This window comes from Somniosus microcephalus, chromosome 1 (genome assembly GCF_052327205.1).
Source record: "Somniosus microcephalus isolate GS21.2 chromosome 1, FLI_Smic_1.0, whole genome shotgun sequence".
NCBI lineage: Eukaryota > Metazoa > Chordata > Chondrichthyes > Squaliformes > Somniosidae > Somniosus > Somniosus microcephalus.
In genome coordinates, this window is record NC_140987.1 from 56,616,397 (window position 1) to 56,636,729 (window position 20,333).

At 43.4% G+C, this 20,333-nt stretch overlaps 1 protein-coding gene across 7 annotated transcripts in view; it reads left to right on the forward strand.

The window, feature by feature from the left end:
• The window catches only part of mast4 (microtubule associated serine/threonine kinase family member 4), a 571,101-nt gene that overhangs the window by 200,415 nt on the left and 350,353 nt on the right, over positions 1-20,333 (forward strand). Inside the window, exon 1 of one of the 7 annotated variants that reach the window (XM_085981737.1) lies at positions 5,707-5,788. The exons of the other annotated variants lie outside the window; for them this stretch is intronic. Coding sequence (XP_085837863.1) covers positions 5,750-5,788 — 39 coding nt within the window. The 5' untranslated portion in view covers positions 5,707-5,749. Of the gene's footprint in view, positions 1-5,706; positions 5,789-20,333 lie in introns of those variants that run through there. 7 annotated transcript variants of the gene reach the window in all.

The window sequence follows — 20,333 nt, forward strand, 5'->3', positions numbered from 1 at the left end:
AGGTTGCCCCACATTAGTAAGTTGTCTTGCTTGACTTCTGCAAGAGGTCTTCCAACTTTTTCTTGAGCACTCCTGATTTTCTGAGCCTGCCTCAGTGAAGGCCTTTGCTGCTTTTTTTAAAACAAAAGGTGACTGCTGACATGTGGGTCTTTGTTCACCCGCACACCGCCCCCCCCCCCTCCCCACAAGAAGTTGGGATTTAGTTCCTGATCCTTGCCCCTACATGGTGACTGGTCAGAAGAGCTGCTAATCAAACCTTATTACCGTACCTTTCCCTTTCAAACATGCTTCATCTAAAGCTCAACAAGAATGGACAGAGCAACGTCCTATAGTGTGACTGTTTGTTAGAAGCCCCTAGGATGGGATTACAACTCCCCTGTGGTTTTTGATCGTCTTGGGTTTTGGACCCTGGCCGCGCTTTTAACTATACTGAGAGTGGAAGCTGCCGTGGCTTTCCTAGCGGGTGAACGGCAGAGAGAATGATACTGTTACTAAACCCGGTTTAAAAATGGAAACTCTTGTTTCAGCCTTCGCTCCAAGACCTGGACCTGAGGAGTAAGTGAATGAATGAATTTCCTGTATACGCCTTATAAAATAATGCCTGCCAATCATTCTCACTCTCCCATACTCTGCTCATCCTTGGCAGTGGTATCTCTGGTCTGCTGGCTGCTGCATGCAGATTGGCTGAAGAAATGCCTACTAAACTGTATCTACTTCTATAAATAGGGCAGTTTCACAAGTCAACAGAAACACAAATATTAGATTTATCTGTCAAATCTGACAGCCCATTCATACTGAACAAGGTTTTAGAGATAAGCTTCTTTACTGCACAATCCCCTTTATAGATTAGTGTTAAAAAGCAATCATGACACATGCCTACAATAATTCTGTTTAGCCTGCTGTCTATAAACCTTAATGCCCTCTGAGCTCTTTAATTAAGGACATGGCTGCATTTTGATTTTATGACTTGTAAAATCCCTAATTGTGGGCAAATAGTTAATCGTGGTGATTAAAGTGGGAGGTTGGGAGAAACTGGTTGAGTTGCAGGGTAGGATAAAAGCAAGTTAATCTAAAAGAAATAGAGAGAAGAAATCCATATTAGTAAGCTTGCGAAAGAAGGCAATAGATAGAGAGTGGAATCAATATCACAAAGAGAAGGACAAGCAAGGATGATTGAGCAATTGGAATTTCTTCTGAGACAGCTTTCTGTGTATGGTGTCAATCACAGGAAGGAGATTGTGTATTGATATGAAAGGTGAGACTTTGCATGATGGATGCAACTTTAGGAGAAGTGTGAACACTACATTTACGTGGTACTACTTTTAAATTGATCACAGGATTGGGAAATTTCATTGCTGCTGTCAATGCAATGACCACATAAATGCAAACGTACAACCACATCAATGCCAAACCACTAAATTAAACTTGTAAAGGTGAAAAATTTAGGCAAATAAACCTTCAAAAATAAAACAAATCAAAACTTTTCTTCTCTTGCTAGCTTTCTGAGATTTCTGTCTTTCCCGACCTATTTGTGTCCTTTCCTTGCTCTGTCTCTTGTCTATTTTGGCCTGATGTTTCCCTCCACATTTGTGCCCAGATATACACGTAATGTGGGCTTAAAATAGCATGGAATTTTGGCCGTAAGTGAGTTAAGCATGCAACTGCAATGCACCCAAGTCTCTCCGATTTTTTTTAAATTTTTTTTAAGTCCGTTCATCAAATCTTCCGTCCGAATGAATCTTCGCCCAGAAAACTGTCCGCGCCCCGACTCTCAAATGCGATGACCTCCAGTTGTGCTTGCTCGGAGGGGCTCTGAGCTTTCAGGTCTTTTAATTGCAATTTTTGTACTGAAAAAAAAAAAGTTATCCTTACTGAGACCTGCTCTGTATTATCTGTTTCTTTTAAGGCATTGTTATGGCATAAGTATACGTCACATTAAAAATTGAAACGCTTCTCCGATGCAGCTGCTTAAAAAATTATGTGCTTGAATGACGGTTAAATGAGTTTAAATTTTAAATTTTAGGACTCTAAGAAATATACTGGTGTGGGCTCGGAGTTTCCTTGGGCTCTGATTGTTTCTGCTGATATATGCCCAATTTGAGTTTGGCCGTTTACTAACTGGGTTGGGTGGATGCGCAGGCGTTTTTCAACGTTTGCAAAATGGGGGCAGCTTCAGCCGCAGGTTTGGGTTGTGCCCACGTAGGAAACTCCAGACCTTTGTGTTTTTCTGCATTTCTTTCCTTATCTTTCGATTTCTCTTCACCTTTTTAAAAGAACATTTCTGTCTTCCAGCTGACTCCCAGATAGCCTGAAATGGTGGCTGAGGCAGTAACAATTGCCACCTGCAGCTGGGACACTCTGCCTCAATAGTCATAGAAGAGTTTTCCATATTGTGGAAACAGTTTCCCTTCCTCGTTACTGTTTGTTCTTTTGCCACTGGCTTACGAGCTCACCAGGTACCAGCAGGAACCTCGTTGAGCATTCTGCTTCAGCTCTTATTGTCCAGGATCGATCTCTGCTTGCTTGTAGTGTATAATCTTAAATAGAAAGAGTTACAAATAATTGGTCGCTTTTGTTCAGTCTGGGAAGGGTATCTCTTGTTTTCGCAAAGTCTTTCTTTTTATTTGTGGTCCCAATCTATTTTCTCTGATTCGTTTTCCACTTTAGCTCCACTTCATTTGGTGCATCTGGGTGTCTCCATCACTACTTTTATTATGTTTTTAAACTGACATTTCCTTTCACTGCTGCTGTGTTTCCAACCGCATTTAAAAATGTTGCATGTTGGGTTTATTCAGTCATTTGCCTGTAGTGTTGAGGACAGACTCACCGGGGGCATATAAGATTCACCTGCTGCTGTTAAATCCCAATGTTGGCAGCAACCATATCTAACAAACATGGTGGGTGTGTTTTATTTTTTTTAAAAAGATATCAATATTATTTCACACCAGCTTGCTTGTAAAACCTTGTATCGCACTGTCGCTGGTTTGATGTTTCTATGGGCTGTATTGGTTAAAGGAATAACTGGCAGGTTGCCAGGATGGTATAATGGCTTTCAATAAAGTAACAGACCAAATTTATAAAGCTAATAAAAGCTTAGGAAGAATTCGTTAGAGATCTGTGATAAATCTTGTGCCTTTAGATTCTACCATGCCATGCTTGTTTTAAAGGTCTTCCCGATCTTAGTTTGAGGTATTTCCAAGTCTGTTGAGTATCCTTGGTAAGCACACGACAAAGATAAACTGCTTATCAGTGATCGTGGTGACTTGCTGCTCTCTCTGCATCGTGAAGTCATTGCGTGGAGCACAGGCTCCACTTCAAAGGCGCGTAGAGCCATGCTGGGCCATCCTTGTGCAATTTTTATTGGGGAGGGGAGTTACCCTCCTTGAAGGATGGTATGTGTTAGGAGACTGTGGAGAAAGAGTCAAGTTAAAAATATTAAAAAGCCAGTTGTTACTAACGTTTGCATTGCCCCCAGTCCCCTCGACATCTGTAAGCCCAGTATGATGAGGAGCTGTGATGCTGCCATTCATTCATTAAACCATTGGTTGTCGGAATGAAAGTAAACGTGCAGCCAGCAGAGGGGACACTTGCTCCTTCACGCAGGAACAGCTGTTGCAGTGTTGATGGTGTCATCTTCTGGAATTCACTGACATTTTGACTAGCGTTTTGACAATCTAGCTGTCCGAATGGAGAGGTAATAGCTGTGTTTTGAGGCTAAGAGAGCAAAGGTGTTGTGCCTTGTGTATTATACTGCATCAGGATTGAGGGACATAATGGGAGGTTTAAACGTCAAATCATCAGTGATCACCAACCTCCGTCAACACCCCATAATTCAGCCACTTTTCTGTACTATCTACTGTCCAACTTAATTGCTGGTTTTATCAGGAAAATGTGGACCAACTTGATGTCTAGAAAACTTTCTCACTTGTGAATCTATCAATGTAATAGTGAGCTCGATAGCAGAAGTGAATCAAATAAATTGAAAAACTATGGATTCATGTGCATGATATGTTGGTTCGGTTGGTCATATACATGCTCGCCATGTTTGGGCTTAAGGCCTAATGTTTTTTTAAAAAAAATGGGGTGTTCAGTTTGAAAACTGTCAGAAATAAAACTCCGCTGGAACCTACCCATGCACAGGGCATCAAATCTAATAATGTGATGGGGCTTTTATTGCAACAGGAATGAATGCGTTTATTCTACAGAATGGGTGTATTTGAAGTATAATGTGTAGAATATATCTGAAGAATACTGTATACGGAGGCACAGAAAATATTTTGCATCAAAAACATAAGTCTTATCTGTTTGGAAATTTAGACTTGGGTATACAGAGAAAAGGTTTTGGTATCCTACTACTTAGAATTTGTACTATGTACTTGGTAAATGCAATCTGGGAGAAAAAGCAGTAGTAAAACATAATTTAAAAGTTTGAATGCAACTTCTCGTGCTAATGTTGGACAGCTCCCTGTCTGAAATATTAGGAATAGAGTATATCATACAGGAGAAGGCAATTCGACTGAGTATTGCTAAATGGCCACAGATGACAGTGTTTTACTGTAAGACCAGGACCACCTTACTCTTCAGTCCTTGTTGAAGTCTGTATTTTGGAAACAGACATTTATCTTTTTAATAATCAAAATGTTTATGCACCAGTACTCTCTGGAAATCATGGTGAAGCTTAATTTTAATAAGCAGCAAGTAGTATTAATGAGTCTTGTCATTCCAGCTAAATATTTCAGAAATATTCACCTAAAAGGAAAAAGCTTGATTTTTGTGATTTTTGCCACTGATCCTTCATATTTATAACAAATAAATCCATCTGTGTTTTAAGCTCAAAATATGTGGTAAACTGGAATGCTTAATATTCATCATGTGGTTTCATTAATCCAATGATCATAACAAAGGCAGGAAGAAAAGAACGGGGGGATGCATATGACTACATCTGTGCTTTATGATGTGGGAGCCTGCAAATATCTTTGATAGAGGACAGCTGCATCCAGCATTCTTACCTGTTTGTGGGTAACATTGTATTTCGCTAATGCAATGTATAACATAATAAGGAAGATGCGTGATCCGTTTATATAGTAAAACCCAAAATTCACAGATGCATGTTTACGGAAATGAGTGGTTTCAGCATTTTGTGTAAATACTGTCCTGGACTGGATCAGTGCCGTTCACTGTCTTAGCTAGCTTTTGTATGCTTTCTAAGGTTTACGTTTTTTTTGAAGTCACTGGAAAGCCGAGTGCTAGACGGAGCTTTGCTGTACTGCTAACCAGCTGCGTCCCAGTTTCTCGCCGTCAAATCCAGCTGCTGTCTTTGCAGAGGTGTCACCACTGATTTACCCTCCTGTTTGACCTTAAAGCTTGTTTTGAGCGCATTTATCACGGTGACGGGGAAAGAGAAAGCTAGTGGTTCCACATGGATTCTATATCTTTCAAAATGATTTGAAGTGAGGTTGACAACTATAGAAGCATTTTTTGTTTTCTAGCTAGCTAGTGTGTGTGGCGTTGTATGTGTGTGTGAGCGAGCAGTGCCGGAGCCCACTTGCTGCTATGCACAGCAGCATTCATGATCTCCTGAAGTTACTGGAGTGAATAACTAGAAACAGTCAGCTGACTTTCATTCTCCAATCGGGATTGCTGTGATGTAAGTGTTTAGCAGCTGCAAGGATCAGAATTAGCATGGTGAGGTCTGTGGCACTGCAGCATGGCCATACAGTGGAAGAAATGAGAAAAACCGAATGGTAACATGGATGAGTCCAGCATTCTCCGGCGTCGAGGGCTTCAGGTAAGCAGCGGCACTTTACTCTCGAGGTGAGACAGCATTTGCACTGTCTGAATTATTAATACCTTGCGTTGCATTTCTTTAGGACGTTTAAGGAAAATGTTGTAATGTACAAACGTTTGTATCTCAATTTGGTATGTATGGTACTGGAAAAGGTGGCTCTTTAAACAATATGTAGCTCTACATGGTGTTCTTGAAAAATAACAGGCTGCTATCTTGCAAATTTATTCAATTGAATGAGTTGCAGACAGTTGTATTGCATTATTTGAAAGGCAGGGCAAAGGTGCCTTGCTTAAACTACTCATCCTACTCTTTGTGCACACGATAGCATTTAGTAAAGTTTTTCCCGAGCTAGAAGAGTGAAAATGGCACCCTCATTCTTATGGTAAATAAGAACTCTCCTCTTTACATCTGATTTTTACATTCCTGTTGTAATTTTTGTGTTCAGGCATTGAAGTTCACGTTTGCCGTGCACTCTGTTGAGGGCGCACTTTGTTCTTCATTGTGATTCAGAAAGTTTAGTTGTCCAAGTTAATAGACGTATTGACAACATTTAAAGCAGAGATTGTGTTCTTTTAACTGGGTCTTTATGTGCTTTTATTATGGATTTCAATTGGTGTCTCCACTTTATTAAGTGTAGGTTGTGATTTGACTATTTCACATTTTTGAATCTTAAATAAAGTGCACATTACGTTTCATATGTACGAACCATCAATTAGACATACAACAATAAAAACAGTTATATTTTCATTCGTGGAAGTGGCCCTTTTGCCAATTTTATGGCATTCTCTCTCTCTCGCGCTCTCTCCTCCCCCCCCCTCCCCCCCCCAGAAGGCATTGATGTTTCTCGGGGGTACAATTTCATGGGTGCTTCCTGTACCTCCTCTAAGCAGCCATTCTTTTCGTGAGTCTACGCAGTGAGCGTCGGCAGACTATTTAACCATGGGAAGCCACCAAGCCCAAGTTTGATCTTGTCTCACTTGGTGTTCGCACTTCTAGCAGGGGTTGTTTGTTGGTGCCAGGAGTAGGAATCCTGGCTGATTTAACCAGCACCAACTGTGCTGCCCCTTCCTGCTGCCTGTGCTGATCTTCAGTTTGCTCACCAGAAACTGGGAATCAAATCTGGCAACTCGCTGATCTGTATGGCTAAGCTCCTCCCTACCTTAAAATTAGGGTAGCTTATGTTAGTCTTCCGAGTATAGATTATTTTATATAAGCGGGTGTTTGACTTTAAAACTTCTGTGTTTAATAGTCCAAATTATAGAAGATTACCTGCTTTAAAAAAAAATACATTTTCAACTGATAGTGGTTTTGGAGATATTTTATATCTTTTGTAATTGGAACTGAAGTTGCGAAGCAGGCAGGATGCATAAGAACGTTGCTGTCCTCCGGTCTTTGGTCACTGTGTGTCAGCTGTGGCTCAGTTGGTACCAATCTCGCCTCTAGTCAGAAGGATGTGGGCTCACGTTTCACTCCAGACACTTGAGCGCAAAAATACAGGCTGACACTCCAGTGCAGTGCTGAGGGAGTGCTGCACTGTCGGAAGTGCCGTCTTTTGGATGAGTCATTAAACCGAGGCCCCGTCTGCCCTCTCAGGTGGATGTAAAAGATCCCACGGCACTATTTCGAAGAAGCGCAGGGGAATTCTCCCCGGTGTCCTGGCCAATATTTATCCCTCAACCAACATCACTAAAAAAGAGATTTATCTGGTCATTATCCTATTCCTGTTTGTGAGAGCTTGTTGTACGCAAATTGGCTGCCGTGTTTCCTATATTACGACAGTGACTACACTTCAAAAAAATACTTAATTGGCTGTAAAGCGCTTTGAGACATCCGGTGGTTGTGAAAGGCGCTATATAAACGCAAGTCTATCTATCTTTCTATCACTGAGCCCGGAATCGGGAGGCATGAATTTTATTTTCAAGATGGATCAGATTTGAAGATCCCGTTTTAACAGCTAAGTTTATTTTGATGCTTGCAGTTTACACATGAACTATACGATTGGCTTGACTGTGTCTGAAAGGAAACTTTTTGTTGTTTTACGAGGAGGGAGTTCCTACTATTAAGGAAGTGGCTAAGAGTAGAAATCAGATGAAAACAGACGGCGATACACACATCACCTACATAACATACAGATGTCACGTAGCAGCTGCCTGCCACTTGTACAAGAGATGGCACTTTACACCAGAGATCAGAGCCATTTATGCAGATGTGTTCATTAGAGGAGCAAGACAAACGAACACCAGCGCTTTGATCAGCAGCTCAGCTCGTCGTGTTTTTAAATGTTGTACTATGACAAGTGTACAGATTATCTAGAATATGTACATAGGAGCTGATACTGAGATAGGTAGGAGTATAACACATGCCGGCTGGGAATGAATTGCCAGCTTTTTACCTGGTGTGTACGCTAGCAGGAATTTTGTGTATGTGGTATCATTCACTTTGCATGTGCTGAATTCCTTTTTATTTTATTTTAAATTTGTTAGAAGGCCAGTGCAAGGAAATACTTTTGTGGTAGTCTTGAGGCTTGACTAATGAAGAAAGCCATTCCAAATATCGAAGTGTGGTTTTCTCTAGCTACCCCACCCCCCCCTCCAAGTCAAGGTGAATTGGCAATAAAATATTTATAGCTATTGACAGCAGCAGTTTACTTTGGGATGCACTGGTTAATGGGAAATTGCTGCTTCCTGCACCGCTCCTCTGTTCCCTAGCCTATTCAAAGGACAATTGCACAAGTCAAACATGTGGAGAATTGGCAATAACAACGTTCACATGCATGTGGCAGAAGAATGATCATCTTGTAGAGCGGATTAAGCAGCTTTTATGTGTCATTTAGTGACGCGAACGGTGAAGCTGATTCGTAGCTGTGGAATTCTCTGGTGTCCATAATAAAATAATTCTGCTTGATGGGTAATTCAAAGGGGAAAAAGACACTCTGCATCAGCAAAGATTATGTAAAGTCAGCAGTTAATAAGATAACTACGTAGTTCAATTCCATGAATCTGCTCCAATTCAGTTGAACCTTTTGCTGATATATGCAATTTAGCACTGGTGTTTAAGTGTGAATAGAAATTTGTTTGTTTTTTAGCACTAGAATTCCCTCACCACTCACCGTAAAATGTAGTCTGCTTTTAAATTGCTTCATTCAAACATTTTGAAAATTCCAATTTTTTTTTTAAGCACTAACTTCCCACTTGCTGTTACAAATTCTGGGTCTGTGCTATATAATTTCTCGGGTTAAACCGTCAATGGAAAGATGATCGGGTGGGTTCTAATAAAGGGCGTAAGACCCACCCTGCCAGAATCAACTCTTTACAATCTATATTAACGATTTGGAGGAGGGGACCAGGTGCAACATATCCAAGTTTGCCGACGATACAAAGATGGGAGGGAAAGCAGTGAGTGAGGAGGACATAAAAAACCTGCAAAAGGACATAGACAGGCTAAGTGAGTGGGCAGAAATTTGGCAGATGGAATATAATGTTGGAAAGTGTGAGGTTATGCACTTTGGCAGAAAAAATCAAAGAGCAAGTTATTATCTAAATGGAGAGAAACTACAAAGTGCTACAGTACAAAGGGATCTGGGGATCCTGGTACATGAAACACAGAAGGTTAGTATGCAGGTACAGCAGGTGATCAGGAAGGCCAATGGAATCTTGGCTTTTATTGCAAGGGGGATGGAGTATAAAAGCAGGGAAGTCTTGTTTCAGTTATACAGGGTACTGGTGAGGCCACACCTGGAATATTGCGTACAGTTTTGGTTTCCATATTTAAGAAAAGATATACTTGCTCTCGAGGCAGTTCAGAGAAGGTTCACTTGGTTGATTCTGGAGATGAGGGGGTTGACTTATGAGGAAAGGTTGAGTAGGTTGGGCCTCTACTCATTGGAATTCAGAAGAATGAGAGGCGATCTTATCGAAACACATAAGATTGTGAGGGGGCTTGATCGGGTGGATGCGGGAAAGATGTTTCCACTGATGGGTGAGACGAGAACTAGGGGGCATAATCTTAGAATAAGGGGCTGCCGTTTCAAAACTGAGATGAGGAGAAACTTCTTCACTCAGAGGGTAGTAAATCTATGGAATTTGCTACCTCAGAGAGCTGTGGAAGCTGCAACATTAAATAAATTTAAAAAGGAGATAGACAGTTTCCTTGCTGATAAGGGAATTAGGGGTTACGGGGAGCAGGCAGGGAAGTGGACGTGAGTCTAGGTTCGGATCAACCATGATCCTATTGAATGGCAGAGCAGGCCCGAGGGGCCGTATGGCCTACTCCTGCTCCTCCTACTTATGTTCTTATGTTATGTTCTTAATCCTGCCCAGATGGTGAAGACAACGGCCTACCTCGTGTGGCGAGCTGCATGTGTAAACCCACATTTGAAAACTCTGCCTATTGATAGAACAGTTCACTGTATCGCTGGGCTGACCAAAAGATTGAGGATAAAGTTGCTTAACTTTGCATTTTCACCTGGCTCACCATGCAAATGTTTATAGACCGTTTGTGTTTCACAGATTGTTTTAGTACAGGTTTTAGTAAGGTTTTGTGGTTTTCTTTCCTGTTCCAATGTTACAGCCTCCGCTCCGATGCATCACTTTTGGAACATAGGTTATTTCCAAGCATTAAGTTTCTCATTTTGTGTGAATCAGTTTTGTCATCATTCCTATTTTGCCTTTTAATGTTCGTCGTTATCTAATGCCAGTGGCTAAAACTGCAAATTTTGTAATTCAAACTCTCCACGGCGGCTATGCAAAGCCGCAAAGTAACCCTGAAAGAATAGACGGCCTTGCTCATTAACAATAACAATGTGTATTAATGTAGTGCCTTCAGCATGGAAAAATGTCCTTCACATGAGTGTAATCAGACAAGTCTTGACACCGAGCAAAAGAAGGAGATATTAGGAGGGGTTGACTAAAAACTTGGTTAAAGAGGTAGGTTTTAAGCAGGGTCTCAAAGGAGGAGAGGGAGGTGGAGAGGTTTAGTTTTCGAAATGCTACCACTGATCAGGTATTTTGAGCTATAAACTCAAGCTTCAGAATTACTTCTTGCTCTGTAACTCCAGCTCACACTGATTGGATAAAAAACCTTTTGTCTCTGCCAGCTGCAAGACTCAAGAGAAATGAGTCTAAACAGTCTCTATCTTTACTAATATTTATACAGTACCTTACCACATCTCTCAAAGGCCCTCGCGTACAATGAATTACTTTCAATGTAGAGATTTCTTCTCAAGCAGGCACTTTGGGCATAGCAGCCCTGCAAATTGCAATGTGTTGAATGGCCGGTTAATTTTTTGGTGTTGGTTAGGGATTGAAATGTTGCTGGGCATCTGGCGAACTCCCTGCTCTACAGTGCCATGCCACTGCCGACGGCCTCAGTTTGACATGTCACCTGAAGGACAGCATCTCTGACAATGTAACACTCCCTCAGTACTGCACTCTATGGAAGTCAAGGAATAGGGTGTGAACCGCAACCTCTGACTCACAGGCAAAAATGCTACCAAGTGAGCCAAGCCGACAATTAAATCGAATGGGCATGAGTCCACTGTGAAAAGTTGACCATGATTTGGTACTAATTTGACATCAGCCATGATGATCTCATTGAATGGCGGAGCAGGCTCGAGGGGCCTTATGGCCTACTCCTGCTCCTAATTCTTAATGTTATTATCTTTCATCAACAGCAACAACTTGTATTTATATAGCACCTTTAACGTAGTAAAACGTCCAAGGCGCTTCACAGGAGTATTCAAAGACAAAAAAATTTGACACTGAGCCACATAAGGAGAAATTAGGGCAGGTGACCAAAAGCTTGGTCAAAGAGGTAGGTTTTAAGGAGCATCTTAAAGGAGGAAAGAGAGTTAGAGAGGCGGAGAGGTTTAGGCAGGGAATTCCAGAACTTAGGGCCTAGGCAACAGAAGGCACGGCCACCAATGGTTGAGCGATTTATAATCAGGGATCCTCAAGAGGGCAGAATTAGAGGAGCGCAGATATCTCGGGGGTGGTTTGTGGGGCTGGAGGAGATCGTAGAGATAGGGAGGGGCGAGACCATGGAGGGATTTGAAAACAAGGATGAGAATTTTGAAATCGAGGCATTGCTTAACCGGGAGCCAATGGGCCACAAAGATGGGTGGTGTGAGCATGAATCGCAGTGATGCATTAAGGACAGATGCGCTGAGGCAGAAGTTGTGGTATATTTTTGGACTGCAGAGGAAGTTTTGCTTTGCACTAGACGTTAACTGTGACTGATGGGACTATTATGTGCAAATAGTGCAGAAAAAGTGGTTGGTCAAATGATAAGGTGTCTCTAAATATCATTTGGGTTCAGGCCTGTTGAATCAGACATGACTGCAGGTGTATATTTAAAAAGATAAATGTAATCTTTATTTATGACAGACTTCAAGTACCAGCAAAGCAGCAACACGGCAATAGCAGTAAGAAGACACTGAATTACATTTCCACTATGGGGCAAACTTACCAACAGGACACAGTCCTACGGTCGTCTTTTTTCAATGGAAGTTTCATTGTAGCTCCCTGCCGAGCTGTATAGCCTCTCCCTTTATACCCTTTCTTGTCAGTGCTCTGTGGTAACTCTGCTGCAACTCCCTTTTTTTAAGCTTTCCCATGAATTTTATTGCACTTATCTGAACAGATGGCGCCTATGTCCTTGCAGTCAACTACCTTTCGCCCAACATGTTCTTTCCTTTTCTGATGGCAATTCAGCTCAAGAAACCATCCGATTTCCAGATCGGTAAGCCTGACATCGTTAGTGGGGAAAATGCTAGAGTCCATTATAAAAGATGTAATAGCAGAGCACTTGGAAAACAGTGACAGGATCGGACAAAGTCAACATGGATTTACAAAAGGTAAATCGTGCTTGACTAATCTACTGGAATTTTTTGAGGATGTAACTGGTAAAATAGATAAGGGAGAACCAATGGATGTGGTGTATTTGGACTTTCATAAAACTTTCGATAAGGTCCCGCATAAGAGATTAGCATGTAAAGTTAAGGCACATGGGATTGGGGGCAAGGTATTGACTTGGATAGAGAACTGGTTGGCAGACAGAAAGCAAAGAGTTGGAATAAACGGGCAGTGACTGGTGGGGTACCGCAGGGATCGGTCCTTGGACCCCAGCTATTCACAATATATATTAATGATCTAGACAAGGGAACTAGATGTAATATCTCCAAGTTTGCAGATGACACAAAGCTGGGTGGGCGTGTGTGCTGTGAGGAGGATGCCGAGAAAGTCCAGGATGATTTGGACAGGTTGGGTGATTGGGCAGAAGCATGGCAGATGCAATATAACGTGGATAAATGTGAGGTTATCCACTTTTGGTGGCAAAAACAGGAAGACAGATTATTATCTGAATGGCAATAGATTGGGAGAAGGGGAAGTGCAACGAGACCTGGGTGTCCTTGTGCACCAGTCGCTGAAGGTAAGCATGCAGGTGCAGCAGGCGGTTAAGAAGGCAAATGGTATGTTGGCCTTCGTAGCGAGAGGATTAGAGTACAGGAGCAAGGATGTCTTGCTGCAGTTGCACAGGGCCTTGGTGAGACCACATCTGGAGTATTGTGTGCAGGTTTGGTCGCCTTATCTGAGGAAGGATGTTCTTGCCATGGAAAGAGTTCAGTGAAGATTCACCAGGCTGATACCTGGGATGGCAGGAATGACGTATGAGGAGAGATTGGGTTGATTGGGCTTGTACTCGCTGGAGTTTAGAAGAATGAGAGGGGATCTCATTGAAACTTATAAAATTCTGACAGGACTGAACAGACTAGATGCAGGAAGGATGTTCCCGATGGTCGGGGAGTCCAGAACCAGGGGTCACAGTCTAAGGATAAGGGGTAGGCCATTTAGGACAGAAATGAGGAGGAATTTCTTCACCCAGAGAGTGGTGAACCTGTGGAATTCTCTACCACAGAAGGCAGTAGAGGCCAATACATTAAATATATTCAAGAAGGAGTTGGATAGATTTCTTGAGGCTGAAGGGATCAAGGGATATGGGGAGAAAGCAGGGACTGGCTACTGAATTTGGATGATCAGCCATGATCACATTGAATGGCGGAGCAGGCTCGAGGGGCCGAATGGCCTACTCCTGCTCCTATCTTCTATGTTTCTATGTTTCAGACCCCTTTCATACATCCAACCCCAGCATTCCCGCACAGCTATCTACTTGCTATCTGATTTGTTCCCACACAGGTTTAATTTCAAATGTCCCAGACATTGATCAGCTATTTCAAAATATTATGGTTTTAAACTATGCAAACTACATTATTATGTTCCTTTAGATGAAAAGCTAACATTTCACACAGTTACAATTGAAGCAACAGCACAGCAATATTGCACTAAGGAGTCGCTTTGGAGACTCAGTCCAGTCTGCTGCTGTCTCCCTGATTAACCCTTTCCATCCTAGATTCTGGCATTCACCCAAAGTGTTGCATCTCATCACTGGTCTTCTCACCTTCAATATAATAGTCAACCAATATTTAAAATGTGTTGCACACCTTACCAGCAAAAGATATTAAGCAAAGAAAAATCTTATGTTTCTTTTAAATATCTTAACCAGCTCCTGAATTGTATGACAGCAGCAGCAAGAGTGTTAACTGATGAATCTTAATGAATGAACATAGAAACATAGAAGACAGGAGCAGGAGTAGGCCATTCGGCCCCTCGAGCCTGCTCCGCCATTCAATGCGATCATGGCTGATCATCCAAATTCAGCACCCGGTCCCTGCTTTCTCCCCATACCCCTTGATCCCTTTAGCCTTAAGAAATATATCCAACTCCTTGAATATATTTAATGAACTGGCCTCCACCGCCTTCTGTGGTAGAGAATTCCACAGGTTCACCACTCTCTAGGTGAAGAAATTCCTCCTCATTTCTGTCCTAAATGGCCTACCCCTTATCCTTAGACTGTGACCCCTGGTTCTGGACTCCCCGACCATCGGGAACATCCTTCCTGCATCTGGTCAGTCCAGTCCTGTCACAATTTTATAAGTTTCAATGAGATCACCTCTCTTCTAAACTCCAGCGAGTACAAGCCCAATCGACCCAATCTCTCCTCATACGTCATTCCTGCCATCCCAGGTATCAGCCTGGTGAATCTTCGCTGAACTCCTTCCATGGCAAGAACATCCTTCCTCAGATAAGGCGACCAAAACTGCACACAATACTCACGATGTGGTCTCACCAAGGCCCTGTACAACTGCAAGACACCCTTGTTCCTGTACTCAAGCCCCCTCGTTACGAAGGCCAACATACCATTTGCTGCCTTAACCGCCTGCTGCACCTGCATGCTTACCTTCAGCGACTGGTGCACAAGGACACCCAGGTCTCGTTGCACTTCCCCTTCTCCCAATCTATTGCCATTTAGATAATAATCTGCCTTCCTGTTTTTGCCACCAAAGTGGACAACCTCACATTTATCCACATTATATTGCATCTGCCATGTTTCTGCCCAATCACCCAACATGTCTAAATCATCCTGGAGCTTCTCGACATCCTCCTCACTGCACACATGCCCACCCAGCTTTGTCGTCTGCAAATTTGGAGATATTACATCTAGTTCCCTTGTCTAGATCATTAATATATATTGTGAATTGCTGGGGTCCAAGGACCGATCCCTGCGGTACCCCATTAGTCACTGCCTGCCACTCTGAAAAGAACCCGTTTATTCCAACTCTTTGCTTTCTGTCTGCCAACCAGTTCGCTATCCAAGTCAATACCTTGTCCCCAATCCGATGTGCCTTAACTTTACACGCTAATCTCTTATGCGGGACCTTATCGAAGGCCTTCTGAATGTCCAGATACACCACATCCACTGGTTTTCCTTTATCTATTTTACCAGTTACATCCTCAAAAAATTCCAGTAGATTGGTCAAGCATGATTTACCTTTTGTGAATCCATGTTGACTTTGTCCGATCCTGTCACTGTTTTTCAAGTGCTCTGCTATTACATCTTTTTATAATGGACTCTAGCATTTTCCCCACTACCGATGTCTGTAATTCCCCATTTTTCCTCTACCACCTTTTTTGAATAGTGGGGTAACATTAGCTACTCTCCAATCCATGGGTACTGTTCCAGATTCCATCAAATGTTGGAAGGTGATCAGCACTGCATCTACTATTTCTAGGGCCACTTCCTTAAGTACCCTAGGATGTAGATTATCAGGCCCTGGGGATTTATCGGCCTTCAAGCCCATCAATTTCCCTAACACCATTTCCCTACAAATACTGATTTCTTTCAGTTCCTCCCTTTCATCAGACCCTATGTTCCCCGGCATCTCTGGGAGGTTATTTGTGTCCTCCTTTGTGAAGACAGAACCAAAATATGTATTTAGTTGGTCTGCCATTTCTTTGTTCCCCATTATAAATTCCCCTGATTCTGACTGCAAGGGACCTATGCTTGACTTCATCTATCTTTTTCTCTTCACATATGTATAAAAGCTTTTACATTCAGTTTTTATGTTCCCTGAAAGCTTACTCTCATATTCTATTTTCCCCTTCTTAATTAATCCCTTTGTTGAATCCTAAATTGCTCCCAATCCTCAGGATTATTGCTTTCTCTGGCCAATTTATATGTCCTCTCCTTGGATCTTATGCTGTCCCTAATTTCCTTTGTTAGCCACAGTTCAGTCACTTTTTTGTTTTATTTTTGTGCCAAACTTGGATGAACATTTTCTGTAGTTCATCCCTGCGGTCTTTGAATGTTTGCCATTGCCTATCCACCGTCAACCCTTTGAGTGACATTCTCCAATCAATTCTACCCAACTCGCGCCTCAGACCATCGTAGTTTCCTTCATTTAAATTCAGGACCCTAGTCTCTGAGTCAACTGCTTCATTCTCCATCTTAATGAAGAATTCTATCATATTATGATCGCTCCGACCCAAGGGGCCTCGTACAACAAGATTGCTAATTAAAGTGAGCTGGGTTTGATGTAAATTGGAATAGTTATCATAGGATGTGCAACTAGGATTGCCAACCCTCCTGGAACCTCCAATGCTGTGAGCAAGCCCAGAGGAAAATCATAGAGGCATAAAGAATATATATCTGAAATGGGGGAAATCATCCAATCGGGTGATGAGGGTCTGTTCGCTTTCCAGTTGGCGTGGGGAAGGCTGTGTGCTGCAAGGATGGACATGTTGGGACAACCAATGGTGGTGGTTCTTCTTAGGCAGTCCCTCAGAACCAAGGCTGACTTGCTTCCACACTAAAAATGAGTTCTCGGGTGACTGATGAGTCCAATGCGGGACCTACAGTCTCTGTCACAGGTGGGGCAGACAGTGGTTGAAGGGGCGGGTGGGTGGGGTGCTTGGGTTGACATGCGCTCCTTCCGCTGCCTGCGCTTGGCTTCCGCTTGCTCCCGGCGAAGAGACTCGGTGTTCGGCGCTTTCCCGGATGTTTTTCCTCCACTTTGTGCGGTCTTGGGCCAGGGATTCCCAGGTGTCGGTGGGGATGTTGCACTTTTTCAAGCAGGCTTTGAGGGTGTCCTTGAGGCGTTTCCTCTGCCCACCTGGGGCTCTCTTGCTGTGTCGGAGCTCTGAGTAGAGCGCTTGTTTTGGGAGTTTCGTATCGGGCATGCGGACGATGTGATTGTCCATCGGAGCTGATCGAACGTGGTCAAAGCAAGGTCTTCTGTTTGTATCTTTTTACGACGTGTAAATTAAAACTCCTCCACTAGGGTGATCTATGCAATTCTTATTTACCTCAGCTGGTTGCAACACAGAATCGTGTCTCCTGTCCGTAGGTGTTCTAAGTTTAACATAAAACTATTTGACGGCAGGTGTTTCTTTTACTTGATGTCATTTTTACGAAGGCATATGTTTCTTCTTCTTTCATGTGCCTGTTTGCGAAATGTACTTTAGAACACCTTAACAAGGTGTACCGTTGTCTTTTTTCCAAGGCTTCAGACTTTCAGGAACCTCCAACCTCCTGTTTCAATAAGGCTATTGATTCAGTGTCAACATCTTATCTTATCTCGATAGCCTGAATGCTGTTCACAGCTTCTCCATTGTTAGGTTTTTAGATTTTCAAGCCCAGTTTGTCATGTTTTAATAAGGCTAGAATTCTTTCATAGAATGGTGTATTTTCCTGAATATAGCTTATTCCTTCACAGGGGATGGGGTCAGGGCGGTTATGGGAGGTCAGCTGCCTAGGCCCTAAGTCCTGGCATTCCCTCCCTAAACCTCTCTGCTTCTCTACCTCTCGCTCCTCCTTTGAGATGCTCCTTACAACCTACCCCTTTTGCCAAGCTTTTGGTCACCTGTCCTAATATCTCCTTATGTGGCTCAGTGTCAAATTTTGTTTGATAACGATCCTGTGAAGCGCCTTGGGATGTTTTAGTACATTAATGTTGCTGTATAAATGCTGCTTGTTGTAGGTCCAACTGGTGGTGTCAGTTCATGAAAAATGGCAGGAAATGAAGCACTGTGTGGCCATAAGATTGAAAAAGCTTAGAGCAAGCTTGCATGAATGTGTGCTGCTGCAATTCTTTCCTCACCCCTTACTTCATCCCCGTCCCTGGTAACTGTTTTAGGGTAAACCGGGCTGTTTGCAACCTCGACATCCTATTTGACCCTGGGCTGAGCTTCCAACCACATATCTTAGCGTCATAGTCATAGAGCCATAACGGCACAGAAGGAGGCCATTCGGTCCATCGAGTCCGTGCCGGCTCTCTGTAGAGCAATCCAGTCAGTCCCATTCCCCCGCTCTATCCCCGTAGCCCTGCAAGTTTATTTCCCTCAAGTGCCTATCCAGTCTCCCCTTGAAAACATGGAGTGTCCCCGCTTCCACCACTTCCGTCGGCAGCGAATTCTAGGGCATCACCACTCGCTGCGTAAAAAAGTTTTTCCTCACACCCTCCCTGTATCTCTTACCCAAAACCTTAAACTGTGTCCCCTAGTCCTTGTACCATCAACTAGTGGGAACAGCCTTTCTCCGTCTTGCCGATCCAAAACCGTCATAATCTTGTACACCTCTATCAAATCACCCCTCAACCTCCTTTGCTCTAATGAAAACAAATCCAGCTTCTCCAACCTGTCCTTGTAGCTAAGATCCCCCATCTTCTCCTACTTCCAGCTCCATATCCATTGCACATCCTCCACCCTCTGTTAACTTCAGCTCATGTAAATCTCTGCTGCCCATATACTATCCCACACCATGTCCCATTTGCCTCTGACCTACATTGGCTCCCGGTCCTCGCATTTAAAATTCTCATTTTGCTTTCCTTATCTCTAGTGTCCTCCAGCACTACAACCCTCCTTGCCCTCCGCTCCGAATGCTTCATTCCTCTGGCTTCGACCTCTTGTGAATTCACCCCACCATTGGCAGGCATGCCGTCAGCCACCTAAGCCTCACACTTTGGAATTTCCTCTCTAAGTTCCTCTTCCTCTGCACTTCCCTGCGCTCGTTAACACTCATGCCTTTGACCAAGGTTCTGGTCAGCATGCCAAATATTTTGTCTTTCATTTTTAACTTGTGCCTCCGTGAAGTGACATTTTTCTGTGTTAACAACGCCTGGCTGAACATGTTCTCACATTGAACAACTCCTCGACTCCACTCACTTCCTCCAAATTAAAGGTGTTGCTTTGGGAACATGCATGGGTCCTAGCTGTGCCTGCCTTTTCGTGAGATATGTGGAACATTTTTTGTTCCAGCCCTACTCGGGTCCCCTCCCTCACCTCTTTTTCCGGTACATTGATGACTGTTTTGGTGCCGTTTCCTGCTCTCACCCTGAACTAGAAAATTTCATTCACTTTGCTTCCAATTTCCACCCTTCCCTCACCTTCACATAGCCCATCTCTGACTCTTCCCTTCCTCGACTTCTCTGTCTCCATTTCTGGGGATAGTCTATCAACAAACATCCACTATAAGCCCACTGACTCCCATAGCTATCTGGACTACACTTCCTCCCACCCCGCTTCCTGTAAGGACTTTATTCCATTCTCCCAGTTTCTCCGTCTCCGCCGCATCTGTTCTGATGATGCCACCTTCCATACTAGTGCTTCTGATATGTCTTCCTTTTTCCTCAACCGAGGATTCTCCTCGACCGTGTCTGTTCCATTTCCTGCACTTCTGCTCTCACCCCTTCCCTTCCCTCCCAGAACCACGATAGGGTTACCCTTGTCCTCACCTTTCACCCCACCAGCCTCCACATTCAATGGATCATCCTCCGCCATTTCCGCCACGTCCAGCGTGATCCCACCACTAAACGCATCTTTCCCTCCCCTCCCCTTTCAGTATTCCGAAGGGACCGCTCCCTCTGCGACACCCTGGTCCACTTCCCCTCCCCTTTCAGTATTCCGAAGGGACCACTCCCTCCGCGACACCCTGGTCCACTTCTCTATCAGCCCCAACACCCTTTCCCCTTCCCACGGCACCTTCCCTTTTACCTCCTCCCTTCCCACTGTCCAGGGCCCCAAACACTCCTTCCAGGTGAAACAGAGACTTGTACTACTTGCAATTTAGTATACTGTATTCGCTGCTCACGATGCGGTCTCCTCTACATTGGGGAGACCAAACGCAGGTTGGGTGATCGCTTTGCGGAACACCT